This window comes from Herpailurus yagouaroundi, unplaced genomic scaffold (assembly GCF_014898765.1).
Source record: "Herpailurus yagouaroundi ecotype Mexico unplaced genomic scaffold, PumYag 221, whole genome shotgun sequence".
Taxonomy (NCBI): Eukaryota; Metazoa; Chordata; class Mammalia; order Carnivora; family Felidae; genus Herpailurus; species Herpailurus yagouaroundi.
Window position 1 is genome coordinate 541,631 of NW_024412452.1, and position 24,574 is coordinate 566,204.

A 24,574-nucleotide genomic window follows, 5' to 3' on the forward strand; every position below is an offset into this window, starting at 1 on the left:
CATAGGCACCAATCCTTCAGAACGGACACTAGTCAGTAAGCCATATGTGGTGCCAGCCCTGGACTGAAGAGGACAGGGCTCACAAGATTTGAGGAAGAAAAAACCCTGTACCTTCATATCAAAGATTCTTGTTTGCTTGCCATTTTCCACTTTGAAACGCCTGGATGGAAACAGAGGGCAGATGTGGTGTTCATGCAGACTAAGGGCTGATGAGGAGGGAGCAATCCTTAAAATACTCCACAAAAACCAATTTAAAAACAGTATGGCCACTGTCTTGAACTATGTACCAAAAGCTTGGGAACTTAACAAAGGCACATACTGAACATGCCTTATAAGAGACAGACCACTAAACCATTTGTAGATGGTAAATATTTAATTTTCAAACTGTGAATCAGGTGTAGAGGAGTGTAAACAAATTATGAGTATTTACTTACAGGAAAAAAAAATCAAGGCAAAGCTGCTGAGGCAGAACTACTCATTCTTATTTCAAAAGACTAGCTTTTCGCTCATGGAAGGACTTAACTTTCTGCTGGATTCTCCAATTTGGGGTGTGGAAAACTGAGTAGCTGTCCTGCCCCAGTGGAGTGATGAAGTACTATCCCAGGGCCTACTGGCTAGTAAAGATTTTAAGAATGCCTGGTTCAGTAAGAGAAACCCCTCTCTGTTGTATCCAGTAACAGAAATTAAGTCAAAAAGAAATTATTCCAAATTTCCCACAACAACGAGGAGGAGATGCGATCAAGTCCACATTCCTCATACTGGTATCTGGGACTGAACCAAAAGGAAGCAAAGTCACCTTTACAAAATAAGAACAACAAATTAAGAACAGTAGTAAAATGTGTCAACAGTGTTCTGAGGCTCCAGATGAGAGCAGTTCTGAGCTGTTAGATACGAAAATTTGGCTTTGGGACTACATAATGTCAATTTACCAAATGGTTGAACTACACACCTTATAAGCAACTTTAAGCATCCAACTAAGCAGTGTGAATGGGAATAAAAGTGAACCTGTAGTACTCACAGCTGTAACAGCAGGGCTGTAGCAGAGATAAAACAGGACAATGGTTAAGTAGGGACTCTACAACCCAGAGGGACTCTGGCTGACTTCAAACACCAGGCTCTGCCCCTCAGCAGCTGTATGTCCTCGGACACCCTATTTCTTGAGTTTCAGCTAATTTGTTTTGAATACATTTAGGGGCTTATTAGTTGATGCAATGTGCAATTGCTTGTGCCAAAATTCTCTAAATCCCAGACCTACAGTTCCATTTCTCATCTCTCACTTTATCTATTATTACCAATAGTAAAGGGGGGGGAAGGGTGCTCTTTTGGGTGTACTTTATCGTTTCTTAAAAGTTGAATATATGCTGACTCAGATGTCAAGTTAAATGCCCAAAAAGCTTTCAAGGCAAGATTTCCTTTGTGCATTATTCCAGGTCTTTGGCTCTTAGCCAGTTGGGAAAGATTAGAGTAGAAGGAACTTGTAGGGACCTTAGAGCTCCGACCAATGAACCAAGAGATCTGACCTAATAAAAACAAAGTAAGCGATATGTTACAATGAGATGTGACAATGGATTATTACTTATGACTTAAAAATTTAAAATTTCATTATGAAGGCATTCTTGTAGAAGAAAAATTAAGCAGGTAGCAAGAATACCTGCTTTTTAGAAAGAGCTGTGCTTCAGGGTGGGGTGCTTTTAACCTGTTCACAGTACATTTGCTAAGAGCTCCTGAATTTGGTCAAGATTCCACACTGTGCTTTTAGCAACAGGGCGAGAACGGCTAGTGTGAATAAATGAAGTGTGTTATCTTGCACACATGCAACCTCCTAGGATGTGTAAAACTTGCTGTTAAAAGAGCATTTTAATAATTATTATGCAAACAGTATCAGTACACTTAGTAGGAGACAGAGGATAGTGACCTGGCTTTACTTTTGTTAGAAATGATGTACGTTAACACATCACTTTAGATACAAGGTTTCTTCACTTACCACTTCTGTTGATGTTTCTGCATGCTCAGAAGTAACATGTTCTTGGAGAGATGTCTCCGTATAGCCCATTTTTCCACAATAGGGACAAGTAAAAGACTGTGGCTGCTCTACAGAGAAAGCTTCCCCACCATAGTACAAATCTGAAAAATAAAAATGGAACTGCAGTGAGAAATAATAATTATTGTTTTCTTTTATCACATGAAAATGTAAACATATGGTAGGTACAATAATGTAAAACAACAGTATCCCTGAAATCTCCAAAAACCTCACCCTGTCAAAGAGTGCTTAGGTACCTCATATGTGCAACATCCTTATTTTGCCTGGGACTCCATGCCACCCCTCCAAAATTCCTTTTTCACCCACATAGCTATTATTTCCTTAAGAGAAAAACAAACAGGGACACCTGGGTGGCTCAGTCGGTTGAGCATCCGACTTCAGCTCAGGTCATTATCTCACATCACAGTTTGTGAGTTCAAGTCCCGCATCTGGCTCTGTGCTGACAGCTCGGAGCCTGGAGCCTGCTTTGGATTCTGTGTCTCCCTCTCTCTGCCCCTCCCCTGCTCATGCTCTTTCTCTCTCTCAAAAATAAAGAAAAATTGTTTTTAACATTTGTTCGTTTTAGAGAGACAGAGACAGAGCATGAGCAGGGGAGGGGCAGAGAGAGAGGGAGACACAGAATTGGAAGCAGGCTCCAGGTTCTGAGCTGTCAGCACAGAGCCCAACGTGGGGGCTCAAACCCACAAACTGTGAGATCATGACTGAAGCTGAAGTCAGATGTTTGACTGAGCCACCCAGGTGCCCCATCTCTCTCTCAAAAACAAATATACGTTAAAAAAATTTTAAAAAGAGAGAAAAACAAACAACTTTTTATCCTTTCATTTAACTTTGAATGTTTTTTTAAGATATTTTTAAGTAGCCTCTATACCCAATGTGGGGCTTGAACCTTGGGATCAAGAGTTAAACATGCTCTTCTGACTGAGCCAGCCAGGCCCCCTCCCTTCATTTAATTCTGAAACATCTCTCATTTCACATCTAGTTCTAATTTTACTGTAATTTATTTTTTCTTTATCTCTGTGGCTACTGTACCAAAGCCAGTATCAACACAAAGAAATCAGCAGAGGGAGAGGTGCCCAACTGGCTCAGTCGGCAGAGTGTGTGACTCCTGATCTTGGAGTTGTGAGTTTAGTTCTCTACATTTGGTACAGAGATTACTTAAAATAAAATCTTAAAAAAAAAAAAAAAAGAATCAGCAGGGCATATCATAATACAAGAACACAAGTGCTCGGAATAGGCAAATGTGATCAATATGCCAAACCCCAGATGCAGCTATCTGTCTAAAGCACACACCATTCTTACAGCAGGAAGGACCCTGAGCAAAAATGCTAACTTGAATGGAGTACTACCACAACAGACTCTGTCCATGTTGGTTACTGAAGAACTGATGAATTAGTGATATTCTATGGGAATAATCTGTTTGCTTCATTAGTACATCTCAAGAAATAAGTTTATTTTTCTCCATTAGTAACACAAAAGGAAATGCATTTGAAAGTATATTTAGTATGTTATGTCACTTCATTCCAAAGAACTATACTTAACATGAAACAAATGCTTAATTTAATAGGATATGAGGGGGCGCCTGGGTGGTTCAATCAGTTGGGTATCCGACTTCGGCTCATGTCATGATCTCGCGGTTCATGAGTTTGAGCTCTGCATCAGGCTCTGTGCTGACAGCTCGGAGCCTGGAGCCTGGAGCCTGCTTCAGATTCTGTGTCTCCCTCTCTGCCCCTCCCCTGCTTGTGCTCTTGTCTCTCTCTCTCTCAAAAATAAACATAAGAATTTTTTTAAAAATAGCACATTATAGGGGCGCCTGGGTGGCGCAGTCGGTTAAGCGTCCGACTTCAGCCAGGTCACGATCTCGCGGTCCGTGGGTTCGAGCCCTGCGTCAGGCTCTGGGCTGATGGCTCAGAGCCTGGAGCCTGTTTCCGATTCTGTGTCTCCCTCTCTCTCAGCCCCTCCCCCGTTCATGCTCTGTCTCTCTCTGTCCCACAAATAAATAAACGTTGAAAAAAAAATTAAAAAAAAAATATTAAAAAAAAAATAGCACATTATAAGAGAAAATTTTATGAGAGAACATTTGCTATGTGAGAGATTTGTTCACATTCATTTTTAGGAAGATTTAGGCTATCTTAAAAGTATTTGCCCATACACACTTGTGCACACACACTCACACTCACTCACACACACATTATTATATGTGTAAGACTTGCCAGGTATATTTGGGATAGGTGGGGATAAATATATAAAAATCAATAAAACTTCTTCACTTGATAAAAGACATCTACAAAAAAACTATAGCTAACATCACACTTATTGGTGAAAGACTGGATGTTTTCCCCCCTAAGACCTGGAACAAGACAAGAGTATCTGCTTTAGCCATTTCTATTCATTATTTTACTGGATGGTCTAGTAATTAGGCAAGAAAATGAAAGGAAAAGCAGCTAGAGGGAAAGGAAGAAGTGGAACCATTTGTAATCAGCAGATGACATGACCTTGCATATAGAAAATCCTAAAAAATCCAATTAGATCCTATTAGAACTAATGAACAACATCATAGGATATAAGATCCATACAAAAACCAATTATTTTTCTATACACATGCAGTGAACAATCCAAAAATAAAATTTAAAAAATACACTTACAATAACAAGAAGAATAAAATACTTAGTAACACATTTAAAGAAGGAAGTATAAAACTTAACCTCTGGTAATTACAAAACTTTGTTGAAAAATATTAAAGACAAACTAAACAAATGGAAAAACATCTCATGTTCACCAACTGGCAGACTTAATACTGTTGCTCTCCAAACTGATCTACAGACTTAAAACAATCCCCATCAAAATCCCAGTTGGCTTCTTTGCAGAAATGTGATGAGCTGATCCTAAAATTCTTTCATAGAAACTCAAGGTATCTAGAATACTCAAAACAATCTTGAAAAAACAAAAAACAAAACAAAGCTGGAAGACTCATACTTGTCAATTTCAAAGCTTACTAGAAGTTTACAGTAGTTAAGACTGTGGTACTAGCATATAGACAGATATATAAATCAATGAAACAGACAGAGACTCTAAGGAAAGACACATTTATGGTCAACCAACTTTCCTAATAGCTTTATTGAGATATTTCAGACATATAAAATTATGTATATTTATGATATACAACTTGATGTTCCGATGCAGTATGCACTGTGAAAAGATCACCATGTCTACATAGTTACCTGTGTGTGTGTTGAAAAAATTTAAGATCTGTCCTCTCCAAAAATTTCAAGTATACAATATAATATTGTTAACTATGGTCACCATACTGTACATTAGCTCCCCAGAGCTTATTCATCTTGCATAATGAAACTTTGTACCATGTGACCAATATTACACCAATCCCCTACCCCTCCCACCTCAGGTCAACTGATTTTCAACAAGAATGCCAAGACAATTCACTGCGTAAAGAATAGTCTTTTTCAATAAATGATGCTGGGACAACTGGATATCCATATGCAAAAGAATGATCTATCTCATCATTCCATATACAAAAATTAATGCAACATGGAGCAAAGATCTAAATGTAAAAGCTAAGGGGTGCCTAACTGGCTCAGTAGAAAGAGTATGTTACTCTTGATCTCGGGGTTGTGAGTTCGAGCCCTACACTGCATGTAGAGATTACTTAAATAACTAAAAAAAAAAAAAAAAAGTAAAAGCGAAAACAATAAAACTCTTATAAGGAAACAAAAATGTAAATCTTCATGATCTTAGACCGGGTAATGGTTTCTTAGATATGACACCAAAAGCAAAACAAAAGAAAATAAAAAGATAAACTGGACGTCATCAAAATTAAAACTTTTGTAGGGGCGCCTGGGTGGCTCAGTTCAGTTAAGCATCCGACTCTGGATTTTGATTCAGGTCATAATCTCACGGTTTGGGAGTCTGAGCCCCGCATGAGGCTCTGCGCTGACAAGCACAGAGCCTGCTTGGGATTCTCTCCCCCCTCTCTCTGCCCCTCCCCCACTCACTCACTCTCTCTCTCTCTCTCTCTCTCTCTCTCTCAAAATAAATAAACAACAACAACAACAAATGAAAATCTTTGTGCTTCAAAACATACCATCAAAAAAGTGAAATGACAACCCATGAAATGGGAGATTTCTGCAAATCATCCACCTGATAAGGAACTTGTATAAAGAGTATATAAGGAACTATTAAAACTCAATAATAAAAAGACATATTACCCAATTAAAAAAATGGACAAAGGATCTGAATAGACATTTCTCCAAAGTAGATATACAAATGGCCAGTAAGCACAAGAAAAGATGGTTACTATTATTAGCCATCAGAGAAATGCAAATCAAAACCATATGAGATACCACCTCACACCCACTATGATGGCTAGAAACAGAAAAGCTCTGTGCTGAGTGTGGAGCCTGCCTGAGATTCTCTCTTCCCCCCTCATGCGTGCGTCTCTCTCGCTCTCAAAACAAAAAAACCCCAAGTGCCGACTAGGTAAGAAATTATAGCATGAAACATTTATAGCCTTTCTTATAGATTAACAAGGGCTTCTAATCAACTACAGAAACACAAACTGTGCTTTCTGGCAGCCAGAGCAAGAATACTTCTGTACTGCTAGCACGAACAGTTCATTTATTTTACTGAGGCGCTCCTTCCATCTCATACCATGTCAGTTTTCTAGATAGATATCTGAATAGCTTTTATGAACAGTTGAGCTATGATTATGAGAATTCTTTAGAATACAAAAGTAAGAGTCATGTTATTTTTAATGTATGCTATTGGGAATAGTTTTAGAACATCTTGCCTTTAAACTTCTTCACGCACATGCACACAAAATTCTAAATGACAACCCATTAGAATGAGAAATAAATACGTACCAAAATCTACCCTTGTTAATATGCACTGCATTGGGTGATCAGTTGTATGCCTTGTGGTTGTTGCACCACTTTCATAACAAGATGCACAAAGATCGTAATCGTAGCAAATTAAACACTTATATCTGCGACCTCGAAAATTTCCTTTTAAACATGCATCACAGCTGACACCTATTAAAAAAAAAGAAATATCATTAATTAGCAGCTGTAATAGGCCCCACTCCATCTCATTTTTATAACATTTTTTAAGTACAGATTTAACCCCAAATTTCCTTTCCCAAATGACCAGAAACAACATAGTCAGATGATACGGGAATAACTGACACTGTGGTGGATTTGTTACTCTGATTTACATTCCTCATGAAAATAACTTAAAATCTTTGATAAAAATGTAAAATCAACTTTTAAAATGCCTTGATAAGCTAGCAGGCGGATAAAAACCAAGTGAAAGAGGAACTGGTAACTAGAATCACTAAAGGGGGCAAGCATTCATTTACCAAAGCAGGTAAAAATCTGAGCTTGGATTTTCACAGCGTTGCAGGACAAAGCACAGGAAGTGAATACCAAAGTCTGCCAAAGGTGGAGTGTCTAACAAGCAATTCCTTGTAAGGCTGAGACCCTAATATACTCTCAGTGCATGGGCAAGCCAGAAATCCTCCCTAGGAGATTACAAAACTTGCCCTAGTGAAATTCGCTCACCCGCTTGGCACAAAACAACAACAAAAAGCCCTGAGAAATCATAACCACAAACCAGCCCAGCCCTGTAATGAGTGAAGAGTCCAAATTTAAACTAACAAATGGTTCCAAATGGTTCTCAGGTGAAGAGTTTAGTTTAAAGTGGTCTGGGGTGCCTGGCTGGCTCATTTGGTGGAGCGTGCAGCTCTTGATCTCAGGGCTGTGAGTTTGAGCCCCATGATGGGTGTTGAAATCACTTAAAAACAAAATATAAACAAACAAACAAACAAACAAACAAACAAACAAAGTGGTCCTAAGGGAGCAAACACTACCACCAAGCCTCTGGCAGAAATAAACTTCCACAGTATGAATCCATACACAAAACACACACACACACACACACACACACACAGCACCATGAGAAAGAAGTAGCAGAAACAGCCGAATCAGACTGGGAAAGAGTTTATATCAGAATTGGATATGAGGTAATAGTTAATAGGTTAAAGTAAATAAAAGAGAAGTTTGAAAAGAAGAGGCAACCAACAGATTTGAAAATGAAGCAAACAACATCTAAATATAAAAAAATTAATTAGAATTTAAAACTTGATGGGCAGGCATAATAGTAGGAAAAGCCTCTTATTCACAAGTAATATGCTTGGTTATGCAAAAACCCAATACAGCTAAATTATTATAGTTATTTTAAGCAAGGTTGATAAATATAAAAACTAATTTAATAAAGTATCGGTTGTATTTCATAACTCCAAAAAAGAAAAATTTATTATTAAAAACATGTCATTTAAGATTGTACTCACATGAGGTACTTAGGATTCGTAAAATTCAGAGAAAAAGTAGGTAAGTGGTTACCAGGGACTGGGTAGGGTTGTTAAATGGATACAGAATTTCAGTTTGGGATGGTGGAAAAATTCTGGAGTTGGTTGTGCAACAATGTGAATATACTTAAAGCCAATGAGTTGTACGTACAAAAAATGGTTAAAATGATAGATTTTATGTTTTACCACAATAAAAAAAATATGACATTTGTAACAGCATTAAAAAAAATGCCTATGAATTGGGATGCATGGGTGGCTCAGTCGCTTAAGTGTCTGACTTTGGCTCAGGTCATGATCTCCTAGATCTCACTGATAGTGCAGAGCCTGCTTGGGATTCATATTCTCTCTCTCTCTCTCTCTCTCTCTCTCTCTCTCTCTCTCTCTCTCTCCCCTTCTTTCTCTGTCCCTTCCCCACGGGTGCTTTCTCTCTCTCTCAAAATAAATATAAAAAACTTTAACCAAAGATGGCCCTTTATAAAGCTAATCAGTAAAAATATATTCAGGGATGCCTGGCTGGCTCAGTTGGTGGAGCATGTGACTCTAGATCTCATGGTTGTGGGTTCAAACCCTACACTGGGTGCAGAGATTACTTTAAAAAAAAAAATCTTGGGGCACCTGGGTGACTCAGTCAGTAAGTGTCTGACTCTTGATTTTGGCTCAGGTCACGATCTTATGAGATCAAGCCCACATTGGTATCTGCATTGGGCACTGACTGCTTAAGATTCTCTTTCCCTCTGGGGTGCCTGGGTGGCTCGGTCGGTTAAGCGTCCGACTTCGGCTCAGGTCATGATCTCATGGTCCGTGAGTTCGAGCCCCGCGTCGGGCTCTGTGCTGACAGCTCAGAGCCTGGAGCCTGTTTCAGATTCTGTGACTTCCTCTCTCTGACCCTCCCCTGTTCATGCTCTGTCTCTCTGTCTCAAAAATAAATAAACGTTAAAAAAAAATTAAAAAAAAAGAAAAGATTCTCTTTCCCTCTTCCTCTGCCCCTCCCTTGTGCATGCATACATGTGCACACTCTCTCAAAAAAAAAAAATCTTAAAAAAAAAGTATATGTATATTCAAAGACATTAAAGGACTTAAAAAAAAATAATAATATCAAGTTCACGGAAGAGAAGGTTCAATGAAATGAAATGTCAATTCTCCCCAAATTGATTCATGGATTCAGTGCAATTCTAATCAAAATCACAAAAGAAGTTTTTGTGGAACATGATAAGCTGACTCAAATTTTTATGCAAGTTACAAAGGGCCACAAATAACCAAGGTATTCCTGAAGAAAAATAAGATGGAGGGATCTGCTTAACATATAAAGAGCTATTATAAAGCTAAATTAAGACAGGATGGTATCAGCACAGACACAGATCATTTGACCAATGAGAAGAGAATTGAAAGCCCAAAACAGATACACCCATGTTGAAATCTGTTTTATGACAACAAAGTCCCTAGAGATCAGTGGGGAAAGGAGGGAGTAGTAGAACAGGTGATCATCCATATGTGGGGAAAATAAAATCAGATCTCTTCCACAGATCCCATACACAAACACCAATTCTGGATGGCTTAAAGAGAAATGTCGAAGGAAACTAAAAAATATATATATATTTTATAATATATTTATAATATACTTTATAATATATATAATTATAATATTTATACTATTTATAATATGTTTTATAAAATATTTAAAATATATTATAAAATATATTGCATAATAAAATATATTTCATAAAATATTTATAATTATATTTATAAAACTTATATTTTATAAAATATCTAAAATATCTAAATATATATAATATATATAAACATATATATATAAATATATATATATATTTTTTTAATTTAAAAAATCCCTCAAAGGTCATATAGGGAAAAATTATATGAGCTCAGAGTAGGAAATAATTTCTTAAAACACATACATATGGTCGAAACCAAAAAGAGAGACATTAAACCACATTAAAATTAAGACTTTTTCTTTACCTTCTAATGCCCTAGAGTGATGGAAAGCAAGAAGGCCCTGAAACTGGTGATACGTGCAACATACATGACAGACAACAGTTTGGTATTCAGAATACATCAAGAATGCGGGCATATCAGTAAGAAGACATCCAATAGAAAAATGGGCAAAATGGGGTGCCTGGGTGGCTCTGTTGTTTGAGTGTCCAACTTTGGCTCAGGTCATGATCTCATGGTTTATGAGTTTGAGTCCTGCATTGGGCTCTGTGCTGACAGCTCAGAGCCTGGAGCCTGCTTCAGATTCTGTACCTCCCTCCCAACCCCACTCTCTGTCTCTCAAAATAATAATAATAATATTAAAAGAAAAAAGGAAAAAAAAGAGAAAAATGGGCAAAGACTTCAATGGGCACTATAAAGAACAAACACAAATGACCGATAAATATATGAAAAGATGCTCAATCTCATCAGTCATCAAAGAAGTACAAATAAAATTTTCAGGAGCTATCATTTTACACCTACCAGCCTGGCAAAAACCTAGAAATCTGATGATTTTGAGTGCTAGTGAAGATACAACAGAAACACTTCTACTTTGCTAGTGGGAGCATACATCATCACAACAACTTGGAAAATTTTGTTCACATTCTAGTCAAGTTAAATATGCGCAATTCCAATGACTCTGAGGTTTCACTCTTACGTATATTCCCTGGGGAATCTTTTGTCCATGTGTACCAGAAGAATGGAGAAGAATGTTCACAGCAGTTTTTGCAACATGGTAAGGGAGGGGGGATGTTAACAACCCAAAGGCCCATCAACAGTCTATTACAGAATGAATTAGAAAATGCATCATAGCCATAGGTAAAGACTTCAAGAATCTCAGATGTATCAAAGAAAGTCTCAAAGAACACATATATATTTTTTAAGTTATTTATTTATTTATTTTTAGAGAGAGACACAGAGAGCGAGCGAGGAAGGGGCAGAGATGGAGGCAGAGAGAGAATCCCTGGCAGGTTCCAGTCAGTATGAAGCCCAATGCAGGGCTTGAACTCACGAACCTTGAGATCATGAAAGAGTCAGAAGCTTAACCGACTGAGCCACCCAGGCGCCCTGCAAAGAACATATATAGTTTAAAGTTCAAAAACACTATCTAGTTTAGGAAATCAAACATGTAGTGAAACTATAAAAGGAAAATCGGGAATGACAAAATTTTGGTCAGTGGTTTCCTCTGGGGGGAGTGGAGTACTCGGCGATCTTGAAAGGTAATACTTTCACATCTAGCAGAGGGGATCTGTAGTATCACTCTTTTCCTTTACATTTATTTGAAAAACGTCCTCAACTATCCCTCAATTTTTCTTCAAGTCTCCTCCCCCTTCAATAAAAAACAAACAAACAAACAAACAAAAAACAAAGCTTATAACAACCCTTGGGCTGTCAGTTCAAGATGGAAAACTAGCATAGTTTTGGCAGATTACAGATTCTCAATAAATGTTTACTGAATAAGTTTTTATTTAAAAAAGAACATGGATTCTTGTTATTAACCATGGGCTCTTAGGCAAACCACTTATTGTACTCTACTACATTTCTTCATCTATTAAGTTTGCTGTGAGAATCATATGAGAAGAAAAATTTGAAGGTCTTAAATTTTATTTTATTAAAAATTTTTTTCTTTTTTTTTTAGTGAGCTCCAAAGTGAGCTCCACTGACAGCAGTGAGCTCGATGTGGGGCTCAAACTCATGAACCATGAGATCATTACCTGAGCCGAAGCTGGACACTTGACCGGCTGAGCCACCCAGGCTGAGCTACCCAGGTGCCCTTGAAGGTCTTAAATTTTAAAACAAATACTTATTTATTTTTAAGTAATCTCTACACACGAGCGGTCTTGAACTCATGACCTTGAGATCAAGAATCACACACATTCCTCTGACTGAGCCAGCCAGGTGTGCCTGAAGGTCTTACATTATTTTATTCAAATGTGGTAGGACTAGGTTATCATATTTTCTGGTATACAATTTGATATCAGTAATAGTATAAACAACCTTTTATTTTTTATTTTTATTTAAAAATTTTTTTTAAATTTTTATTTTATTTTTTGAGACAGAGAGAGACACAGCATGAGCAGGGAAGGGGCAGAGAGAGAGGGAGACACAGAATGTGAAGCAGGCTCCAGGCTCTGAGCTGTCAGCACAGAGCCCAATGCGGGGCTCAAACTCACGAACTGTGAGATCGTGACCTGAGCCGAAGTCGGACGCTTAACCGACTGAGCCACCCAGACGCCTCTATTTTTTATTTTTTGAGAGACAGAAAGAGTACATGTGCACACACACACTTACACAAATAGGGCAGGGGCAGCGGGCGGACAGAGAATCTTAAGCAGGCTCCACGCTCAGTGCAGAGCCTGTCAAGGGATTCCATCTCATGACCTGAGCCAAAATCAAGAGTCAGAAACTTAACTGACTGAGCCACCCAGGCACCTCTATATACAAACTCTTAAATCAGTCCTCAAAATATCCTTCACGATTGTTAAGATTTCCAGAGATGTACTGAGATCTCACCAAGTTACACTGAAAGCCAAATGATGGCATCAAGCCAGTAGTTTTCCAGCAAATTCAATAAATATCGAGTGCCTACTCTGTTCTAGGTGGTGGGGAGACAGCAATAAACAACACAGACAGAGCTCCGCCCCTATGAAGCTGCTAACACTTTGGTGGGTGAAGACAGGTATAAAAACACATGAAGCTGTAAAGCAAGTTAGAAGAAAGTGCTATGGAGGAAAATAAAGCAGAAAACAGAAAAATTGTGTGGGCAAGAAAGCTTCACAGAAAAGATGGTATTTGAGCAAAAGGATGGAATACTTTAAAATTTGCTCATTCAAAACAGCTGCCAGGCATGATAACGCTTTAAACATAAAACATAAACATAAAACATAAAAATCTTGAAAAGCAGTAAATAACTGCTTAGATTCACAAATGGAAGTTTAATCTAACTGGATACAATAACTTTGCCAAACAAATGTAGCATGAACTGTGCTAAAAAGATGCCAGAAAGGTAAACCCAGCTCTGAACACTAACTTTCTGGTGTGTCCCATCTGACGTTACTGTCTGACCTTCCTTCCCATAGTGGGGATGCTGGCTGACCAATATAACGTGAACAAACCTTACGGCAACCCTGGATGGTGATGCTACCAAACTCTGCATCCATCACGTTCAGTAGGAAGGTCTGCTGGTGCTTATCCCTTGCCTGTTTTACTCTTCTGATATAATTCAAGGCTATCTAAATCTAAATGCCCATGGATCTTGAGGTGCCCGCGGTGCTCAGTGAGTTAAGCAGTCAACTTTTGATTTCGGCTCAGGTCATGGTCTCATGGTTCATGAGCTTAAGTCCCACATCAGGCTCTGTGCTGACAGTGTGGAGCCTGCTTAGATTCTCTCTCCTCGTCTCTCTCTCTGCCCCTCCCTGCCTCTCTTTCTCTGAGTAAATAAACTTTAAAAAATTAAGAATGGGGCACCTGGGTGGCTCAGTAGGTTGAGCGTCCAACTTCAGCTCAGCTCATTATCTCACAGCTTGTAAGTTCAAGCCCTGCAGCAGGCTCTGTGCTGACAGCTTGGAGCCTGGAGCCTGCTTCAGATTCTGTGTCTCCTTCTCTCTCTGCCCCTAACCCATTCCCATTCTGTCTCCATCTCTCTCAAAAATAAACAAACATTAAAAAAAATTTTTTTTTAATAATAAACTAAAAAAATTAAAAAAAAAATGCCCATAGCTCTCCTAAGAGATAAGGGTATGAGGTGGTGGGAGGCTTCACCTACAACCAAGCTGGAGTTTAGTAACTGTCAGCTCTTTAGGAAACAGCAGTGTTGGGATGCCTGGCTGTCTCAGTCAGTAGAGCATGCAACCTTTGATCTCAGGGTTGTGAGCTCGAGCCCCATGTTGGGTGTAAAGACTACGTAAAAAAATTAAATCCTAAGAAATAGGGCTGTTGTTATTGTTTTTAAAATAATATTAACTATTTTTCATGGAGTCGTTTCTTTTTTTTATTTTTTTTTTTTTTTAATTTATTTTTTTTACAGAGACAGACAGAGCATGACCAGGGGCGGGGCAGAGACAGGGGGGGGAGGCAACACAGAATGGGAAGCAGGCTCCAGGCTCTGAGCCATCAGCCCAGAGCCTGACGCGGGGCTCGAACTCACGGACCACGAGATCGTGACCTGAGCTGAAGTCGGGCACTTAACCGACTGAGCCACCCAGGAGCCCCATGGAGTCGTTTCTAAAATGTATGTTTCCTAACTTCAAGTCTATAGACACAACTTTTATGATTCAAAGTTATTATTTCAAACACAAATATACAGTTCAGCCATACCATCAAACATTATGATAGGTAAGTTCTTAGCAGGGTCTCTTAAAACATAAGAGTTGCTTTATAAATTATCTATGGTGTCAAATATGCTATGGAGGATTTCTGTGATTAGAGGACTATGAATAAAAAATCAAGGAGGTGAAAATGTTTTATATCAGTTTTCCACACAGCCTGCCCTTCTCATTGTAAGAGCTCTGCCATTTAACACTTCTAATTTAATTCCTCGAATCTGTCAACATAAGCTTAAATCAATACCTAATTAAGTCAGCATCTTAAGTTTGTAGAAGATTCCATACCACCTTCTACTTGCAAGTAGCTCTAAATCTGCAAACAAAAGCACAGAAGCATACACAGGCTCTGCAGCAGTTTCCTGATAGCGACCAAGTCTCCCTTTCCCCCCGCCCCCCACTCCCACTCTGAGTTACCAAATCTCATTTAGCTTTGACAAAGAGCCCAGATTTCCCACTTAGAGTCCCTTCTGAGTATACCTGTCTGAATTCATTTTAATAACACAGACTAACAAAATTTGCTCCCTTAGTGTCAACTATACACAATCTATGGCTCCTACTAGAGGAAAAAAGTTAGCTCTTTGCTGCACAGCCTCCTGGTTAGCAGTTGTGGTCGTACCTGGTACCAGGAGGCTCAGGAAAAGTCTGGAACAGAACATATATGCGGCTCATGTCAAATTATCAATTCTTTAATAGAAGAATGGAGCTGCCTCTGATTAGATGTTAAGGATAAAGTTCCTGCAGAAAAGCATGATGTCACAACAGAAACAAGAGTTCAAATACTGTCAAATAAAATATTGCCTTGAAAGGCAAGGCTGGAAAACCATTGGGTGTTAGCACTGAGATCTACTGGATTAACAAAATATGTTTAGGTTTCGTTTGCCCTATATTAAATACAGCTTGCAAAAACTGAGTTAACCACATAATAAAATACGCAAACTCATCTTTGAATAATCTAGCTTTAGCCATATTGCAACATAAATTAGGATAAGCACTCGTCTGTAAAATGTAACTGCACAAACAGCATCATAAAGTTATGGTGGGATATTTGTGATCCCCCATCTAACCAAGCTCACTTACGAGGTAAAAATGCTAGGAAATATAGTTTGACATCAATTTTGATATTGGCACAGATGAAACTTAAATGAAGAGAATGGTATATTTCTGACAACTCCTATCTGTAAGAGGTGTATCTGAGCATATCCTCAACATTTATCTATTTAAAAAAATTTTTTTTAGCTTTTATTTATTTTGGAGAGAGAGCGAGAATGCAAGCGAGGGAGGGGCAGAGAGAGAGGGAGACAGACACAAGATCTGAAGGAAGCAGGCTCCAGGCTATGAACTGTCAGCACAGAGCCCGATGTGGGGCTCCAACTCGTAAACCCGTGAGATCATGATCTGAGTGGAAGTCAGACGCTTAACTGACTGAGCCACCCAGGCGTCCCTACATTTATCTTTTTATTTAGCAGTTCTGTAAAATAAATATACAAAAGCTATGAATTAAAATCAGAGGAAAGAATGCCCTCTAGTGGGAACAGAAAATAAAGTTTTAAAAAGCCACTAACATAATATGTAAAGTCTTTTCTCCCCTTAATTTTCTAAAATGAAACAAAGAGGCTGCTATATTTATTTATGATGGTTTATTTATTTGCTTTAAAGATTTTATTTTTAAGTAATTTCTACACCCAATGTGGGGCTCGAACTTCTTTACAATGCTGAGATCAAGAGTCACATGCTCTACCAACTGAGCCAGACAGGTGCCCCTATTTACAGATCTCTAAAAAATTTTTTTAAATGTTTTTATTTATTTTTGAAGGAGAGAGAGAGACAGAGCATGAGCGGGGGAGGAGCAGAGAGAGAGGGAGGCACAGAATCAGAAGCAGGCTGCAGGCTCTGAGATGTCAGCACAGAGCCCGACACAGGGCTCAAACCCATGAACTGTGAGATCGTGACCTGAGCCACAGTCGGACACTTAACCGACTGAGCCACCCAGGCGCCCCCCTATTTACAGATCTTTAAAAAGGAAAAACCCAAAGGGTGATATAGCTTTTTCTTTTTTCAATAAATTTTTAGGTAGGGAAGAGCTGATGGGAAGGGAAGGTCAATAAAGGGCAGTGATCTGTCAAGGAATACAGTGACAAGGAACACAAAAGGAAAGAACCCTCCTGGAATTTGAAGGCCTGGGATTATATAACATAGTATTTGTCAATGACAATTTATTTTGACTTCTAGTGCCAGGTAATTTGGGGAGAAGACCCTCTTTTTACTTTAGCAAAATATCTAAGTATTATCTCTTTAGGGCCTCTGCGTTTCTTTTCTTCTTCTTTTTTTTAATGTTTATTTATTTTGAAAGAGAGAGAGAGAGAGAGAGAGCACACAAGTGCAAGCAGGGGAGGGGCAGAGAAAGAGGGAAAGAGAGAATCCCAAGCAGGTTCCACACTGTCAGTGCAGAACCTGACACAGGGCTTGGACTCACAAACTGTGAGATCATGACCTGAGCCCAAATCAAGAGTCAGATGCACAACCAACTGAGCCACTCAGGCACTTCAGGGCCCTTGCATTTCCAATAAGTGTGACTTAGAAAAAACAAAAAACAAAAAAAACCCAGTATATTATATTGCAAATGCTATACAATACAATTAATGTTGAGAATGGCACAGAGAACTATGTCATTAAAACAACTTTATAATGATAAGGACAATTTCCAAGAAAAGGTTCTTTGAATTAAGTGGTTGAAAAATCATGCAACCCTTTGAAGAGGATCTCAGATGAACATGGAAGCAATTAATGAACCACTTATTGTAACTCAGTGAAAAGCAGAAGTAGCCAGAATTAAAGAAGATGGTCAAAGGATATTTCCAGAAGCAAAACTGCAGGAGGAAGGAATTTAAGACAAATTTTAAAATGCTTCACACAATCTGGGAGCTTAGATCAGGAGTGAAAAGCTTTCCTTCTGTCTATTAAAGAATCACAGAGGAAATTCAATCATGCTTGCAAAGGTGAAGTAACTCCAGGAGTTTCCCACACACCACCACCAAAACTCTATACATGTTTATTTTAAAAAATCTCTACGATGGTGAAGGGAGAAAGTCAAGAGAAAGGAAACGGAGTAGAGAAATTCATACAAACACATACCATTCAAGAAAAGACCTATAAAGAGAGTCCAAGGGCAGAGAAAGAGAAATGAGAAAGAGGTACACAGTTCGGGGGAGGGGGAGGGGCAAGATTCAGAAGGAAGAGAACCGAGTGACCGAGAGGAACACTGAAGTATGGAAAACACGGAGGAGTTTGCAGCATGCTTGCTCTTCACACTTAGTAGACTCGCTTGAAACTGATACATTTACCTGGCAATTTAAAACAACCCTTTATTACCGAGACTCAGCTTTTTTACTTTATTGTTTTCAGGTAGAATTCTACAAGTTCTGTCCTATGTGACAATAAGGGGCATCCATGTATCCTTTCATTATTTACTGAGTATCTAATATGTGCCAGATACAGCAAGGAACAAAAATCTTTGCTACACAGAGCTATACTCTAGTGGTGTCGGTAGCAACCTCTATCATTATTGTGAGCCAGAAAGCTTACCTATATTACTTTATTAATCCTCACAACAAAGTGATGAGGTATTTGCAAAGTGTGATAAATCTTCTTCTGTGGCTAAGGAGGATTCAAAGCCGGTTCAAATTTGCCCCAAAAAGCGGACAGAAAGGCAGGGGCTGGACGTTATATTACTGAGTTCCTTACTCATTTTGTCAAAGAGGGAAGTTAAATTCTCTACAATTCTCTAAAAGTTTTCAGTGCAGAGGAAGTTGGCCCCTTTGGGAACAAATGAGTGGTTTGCTTGGTTTTAAAGAACTAGTCTACGCTCTTAGTTCACAGAAACACATCCCTGGCCTGCAAACGGAAACCCATCTTAGTGACAATGGACTTGCTCATTGATGAGCAGCCTTTCAGAAACTCTTATCTGGGAACAGAGAAGATTCTATATTACTCAATCTATTATCATCTTCAGCCATGATTAGAGCTGTTTTCTGACTCACACATAAGATGAAGGAAGAGGAGGTACAGAAGGATTTCAGTGAATATCTGATGAATGAATGGAAAGAGAAGGGGACATTTTTCCTAGAGTAACGAGATAAGAGCTCATTTAAAAGAGAAGGGAAAAGGGATTAATGTGTGTCTATCATAGACTTCTTGACGTAAGAATGACTGAATGATGAAAATTGAGGGGGAAGAGAAAGGAACAGAACAATAGGGATTGGTTTCCCATAGGAGAAAAGAAAACGAATTAGGTAAAAATGCTGTGCCAAATACTTCTAGGCACCAGCTACCAGTCAGCCACATCAGCCCCGGAAAGCTTGGTTGGCAGCTGTAACAAACGGCAGGGTCGGTGGTGGGAGAAACAGGTTACTGTCAGCCATGGTTTTATGTGTAAACCCAGGATTCTCATAGGTGTGTATAATTCGGTTTCTGCACAGAAACTACTCCTCTGTTTGAAAATCCTTCCCAGGCAGGTCTATGGTACAGGGCAGAGTGCTCCAGCCCTCCCAAAACAAGGGTCCTTAGAGAAGGTGATCATCTTTATGAAAATATCTAGTGCTTGCATTTTCCAGAGTTTTGGAAAAGTGAATACTAGTAAAAAAGACACTACATCTCAAACCTGGAGGGGCTACAGAAATTAAAACACTTAGATGGGCATAACACAACATAGGAGAATCTCCCTCGGCTCATCTCTACCCAGCAATGTTCCTTCAACAACCAATCAGTGTTTAACTGACCCTGATGCCCCAGGCACCTGCTGAAAATGGTGTGGTCACTGACCTGTTGTTCTTTTACAGATGAATAAACTGAGGACACAGGCATTAAGTACCTTGTTCCAAAAGCACACTGTCATTAAGTGGCAAGCCAATGATTACCATGCAGGGTCATCCACTGAGGCATGCCTTCTGACAACAATAAATCCGTTTTTGCTTGTTTGTTTCAGAAGTGGATGTCTTCAGTACTTTTTATTTGCTGTGGCACAGGGATACATTTTAGTGTCGTGTTTACTATTTCTAAGAGACTCTAATTTTGTCAATCATATAACTTCTCTAAAGTGAAACCCTGAGGTTGAGGAATTACTTCTGAGACAGGTACCTATAGATATTTATTTACAGAGGTTGATAATCAATCAAACACAGTTCTACCTAAAGTCACTATTTTACAAGTTCTTATTCTAGACTAGTATTTTGTTTTTTAAGACTAATTAAAAAAATACTTATTTTTGAGAGAGAGAGAGAAAGCGTGTGAGCAGGGAAGAGGCAGATGGGGAGGGGGTGGGGGGTGGGGGCACAGGATTCAAAGCAGGCTCTGTGCTGATGCAGAGAGCCCAACGCAGTTAGAATTCAAGAACTGCGAGATCATGACCTGAGCAGAAGTCAGACGCTTAACTGAATGAGTCACCCAGGAGCCCCTCGAGAGTAGTATTTTCCTAATTTTTGAAAACCTATGCCCTATCTTGGTAAATGGTTTAAAAACATTACCATCTCCTTTATTTAAAATCTCAGTAAGGTGGAAACATGTCTGGCCTCACTCCTTCAATTCACCGCAGAACAATAATCAAGACTGACTCTCAAATATATAATTTATTTTTCATTTTTGGTCTTTTCAGACATATAAGGAAATCTGGCATACACACATCTTCAAACTTGGTAATCAACAGCCTATGACACAATACAATCATACAATGAAACACTACAACACTGAGCTCCACACACCAATTCCCATCAGTCCTCACAGAAAAACAAACTGTGGAAGGATACATGCTTACTATTTTGAACCACTTATGTAAATTTAAAAATACACAACAGGGGCACCGGGGTGGCTCAGTCATTAAGCATCTGACTTCCGCTTATGTTATAATCTCACGATTCATGAGTTTGAGTCCCGGATTGGGGGTGAGCATGTGCCATGCTTCGGGTTAAAAAAAAAAACAAAAACATGAGCCCCGCTTTGGGTGAGCCTCGCTTCTCTCTCTCTGCCCCTCGCTCACTTGCTCCCTCTCCCTCTTTCAATAAATAAATAGATAAGTAAATAAATAAGATACACAACACAATATTCTATGACCGTTTATGGACACATACATATGTGGAATGCATACTGAAAGGCAGACAGAAAGAATACATACCAACTGCAAAAAGTAATGCCTCTGGGAGGTAGAGAGAGAAGGACGGACATGGAATGGAATCAAGGAAGGATATCAAGTGGAATTCACCTGTATCTGCAAAGTCTTAATTCTGTGTTTAAAATTTTCTCTTTAAAAGATAAACAAACCAACATAGATAAATTTCCCATGCCATCTCAACTTATAAAGTGATATGGAAGAGGACTTTTAGTGACATAATGTCTGGTTTTGTGCAGAAGTATAAATGGGAAAAATAGCTGACCTAGTGAAATTATGAAATAAAACTTTTTTTTTTTTTTTTTTTTTTTTTTGGCCCTAGAGATGGGGTCTACATCCCATACTGGTTAATTCCTGCTAGAGTATAAATTAGTCACTGAGTTTCAAGCTAAAGCATTCAAGAATGACCTTTCCCAAGCACAGTATGTGATCTGGGCATGCTGAACAACTCAAAGGCAGTGTGAAGATCGTACTAGTGGACACTGACCACAGACCAGAGGAGTGATTTAGAATGTCTTCCCGATGCCTTGGCCAATAAGCACAAATAGCAGTAGGGGACTTACTGCCTGGAAAGACGGATTGTAGGTGTGTAAGAAAAGAGTGTCATTCCAAACAACTAAAGGGTTAAACGTACTTTAATGGTATTGACCTCCCACGTGCACCACCCCCCCCCAACTTGTGCATCCCGAGCTTCCTGGCCTACGGTTTAAATATTTTGAAACTAATTTTCTGCAACTGTTTGAGGAAAGGAGAAGAAAACTGGAAATCCTTAATGTACCATACGGCGGACAGGAAGGAAGCAGAAAACATGATTTAATGATACCTATTTAATGATATTCGAGCTAGAAATGTCTGTGCATGCACTTGTGATAAATTCCCAGTCAAGCAAGGCACATGACAGCTCTTTCTATTGTGGAAAAGATTTGGCCTGGATCGATATTAGGAGCTAATTTTGCATTGACTAACCTAAACAACATTATTTCAATCAACAAAAAAATCTGAACACCTACAGTACCCATTTAGTGCTTAAAATTTAATAGGAAATAAAGATATGTAAACAAGCAAACTACAGTATGAAGAGTGAGGGACAGACAACTATGGAAATGCATCCAACATAGAAACAAAACAAAACAAAACAATAAAAGATGAACTATTCTGGTTGGAGGGGTTTAAGAGAACCCAGTTAGCCTCCCTCTGACACAACTCTTGGTACCAAGCAGTTCCTGAAGTACCTTCTCTCTTCAAAACAACCTCAGGTCCCTTTCTTCTATGTTACCCACACATAGAACAGTTATTCTAAACTCAACCTCAGAAACCCACTACATAGTTTAAGACAAGAATTCAGTCACTGCCTCCTCTTGTCTAGGCTAACCAATTTAAAATCTAACAAGTCCTCAAAAATGTTACCTTCAACTGTTACATATTTTTCTTTATTCAGCTCCAGTTCCTTCACTGATTTTAAACTAAAGGGACCTACAGCAGACACAAAACTCTGGAGGGGACTAGGAATAATGAACACAAAGTACAGAGAATGCTCTAGCACCAGGAGAAAAGAGATAGTGTAAGTCTGGTTTAGGAAGCATACTAGTCTAATTTTAGACATTATGTATGAGATGATAATGAAACATACAAGTTGAAAGATACTGTAAACAGGCTGATCTTTGGGAGATTCCTTTTAAGAGAGGACATATCTTTGTATCAGGGACAGTGATACACAATAGTATGGACAAGAAAGAAGGAAAGAACAAAATGAGGAAAACGAACAGTGCTTATAGAGTCTGAAATAAGTCTCTAGGAAATCAGCTTAACTGGTATTCAAATATAAGTATATATCTAAAGCTAAAAATAAAATAAAAGCATTGGCTTTTAATTTTTTTAAGTTTATTTATTTTGAAAGAGAGAGAGAGAGAGCGAGTGCACACATAAGCAAGTAAGGGGCAGACAGAAGGAGAGACAGAATCCCAAGCAGGCTCTACGCCATCAGTACAGAGCTTGACGCAGGGCTTAAACTCATGAACCATGAGATCATGAGTCGGACGTTTAAGTGACAAGCCACCCAGGCACCCCAAAGTACTGGTTTTAGAAAAATGTTTATTTTGACCGGAGTGGGGGAGGGGGAGAGAGAGAGAGAACACAAGCGGAAGAGAGGCAGACAGAGGGGAAAGAGAGATCCAAAGCAGGTTTTGTGCTGTCAGCACAGAGCCCAATGTGAGCCTCAATCTCATGAACGATGAGATCACAACCTTAGCTGAAATCAAGAGTAGGACGCTTAACTAACTGAGGCACCACAAACCTTGTCTTTGATATAAATACTATTCATGTTTCTTCTTCTCTCTACATATGAACATTTCTAGCCATGATTCTCAGCAGTATGACCCTGAGTAGGGCAACATACAGAATATGCATCCAGGTTGACAACATATCAGTAATGACTTTGAAATGCAACACTCAAAAGAGCAGTTCACCCACTGAAAAAAGGTATGGTAATAACTCCAAGGTACAAAATTCTAGAGCAAACTTTAGGAGCAGGTAAACAAATTACTGGCAAAGATTTGAATCCTGCCTGACTGCAAAGTGATTGCTTTTTTCATCAATTAAAGAAAAAAAAAAGCATATAATAATCTTTCTATATTGCAGGGCTGTCACAGACATATTAACTTCTCTTCCCTTCCTTCACATTTCAAGGACATCAAGGACATCTGAATCCAAGAGTAAGGTACTGGTTATTACTACTATTTCTCAGCTTCAAGCCTACCCTTCTATACTTTGCTCTGCAATGCTGGGTTCAGGTGGTTCTTAATCAGGGGCCATTTTGCCCTCCAAGAGATATCGGGCAATGTATGGAAACATTTGGTTTGGAGGGAGGGAGATACCGGCATCAAGCCGGTAAAGGCCAAGTATGTTACTAAACATCCTACAAAGCCCAGTATAGTCACCTGGCCCAAAATGTTAATGGTGCTGAGATTAAGCAACCATGGTCTCGGGTCTGCAAACTCAATTATTCAGACTGTCTTGGCAGCTGGCTTCTGGTTTACATTCTGCCAACGGGAGGCCCTAGTGGGAGAGAGAAAGCATCCCTCCAGCAGCAGAGGGGCTCCAGCCCCAGCATTGCCATCACCAGCCAGTTGCATCCCACTCAGAAAACTAGTAACCCCACCTTTTCCCTTTTTGTAATGATGGAAATGTCTATATCTGTACTGTCCAATGCAACAGCCCATAGCCATTAAAATACCTTATCAGCTGAGGGGGGCGTCTAGAAGCAGTGATGCTCCGGTAGCAATGAGCACACACAGCACCATGATCTTGGTTTCTAAACAGCATCCTCCACTAAGAGGAACCTGAGCTCCCTGGAGAAAGTTGATTTCAGGGATTGGGGCAGGGCAAGTACATGAGCCTGTAATATCTAGTTCTAGAATGAATGATGCAGAAAGAATGATGGATACATGTCAAAAGGATACAGAAGAAACTTTGAAGGGGTTTCCATTGGTCAAATCTAGGATAATTTGAGCACCAAAATAAATAATAAAAGTACCAGATTATAACCCACTGAATATAGGAATCCACGTGCTCATACTGATATAAATAAGAAAGGAGAAGAAAATAGGAAAAAATAATTTCCTTATGGTAAAGGAAATAGGAAAAATTTTTTTCCTTATGGTAGATATATTGATTAGTCCTCCCAGGGACAC

General features: G+C 39.0%; 1 protein-coding gene across 1 annotated transcript in view; it reads right to left on the bottom strand.

The window, feature by feature from the left end:
- Positions 1 to 24,574, bottom strand: part of KCMF1 (potassium channel modulatory factor 1) — an 80,393-nt gene that overhangs the window by 25,076 nt on the left and 30,743 nt on the right. Inside the window, exons 2-3 of the mRNA XM_040458359.1 lie at positions 6,916 to 7,083; positions 1,985 to 2,124 (exon numbers count right to left, since the gene is read on the bottom strand). Coding sequence (XP_040314293.1) covers positions 1,985 to 2,124; positions 6,916 to 7,083 — 308 coding nt within the window. The remainder of the gene's footprint in view (positions 1 to 1,984; positions 2,125 to 6,915; positions 7,084 to 24,574) is intronic.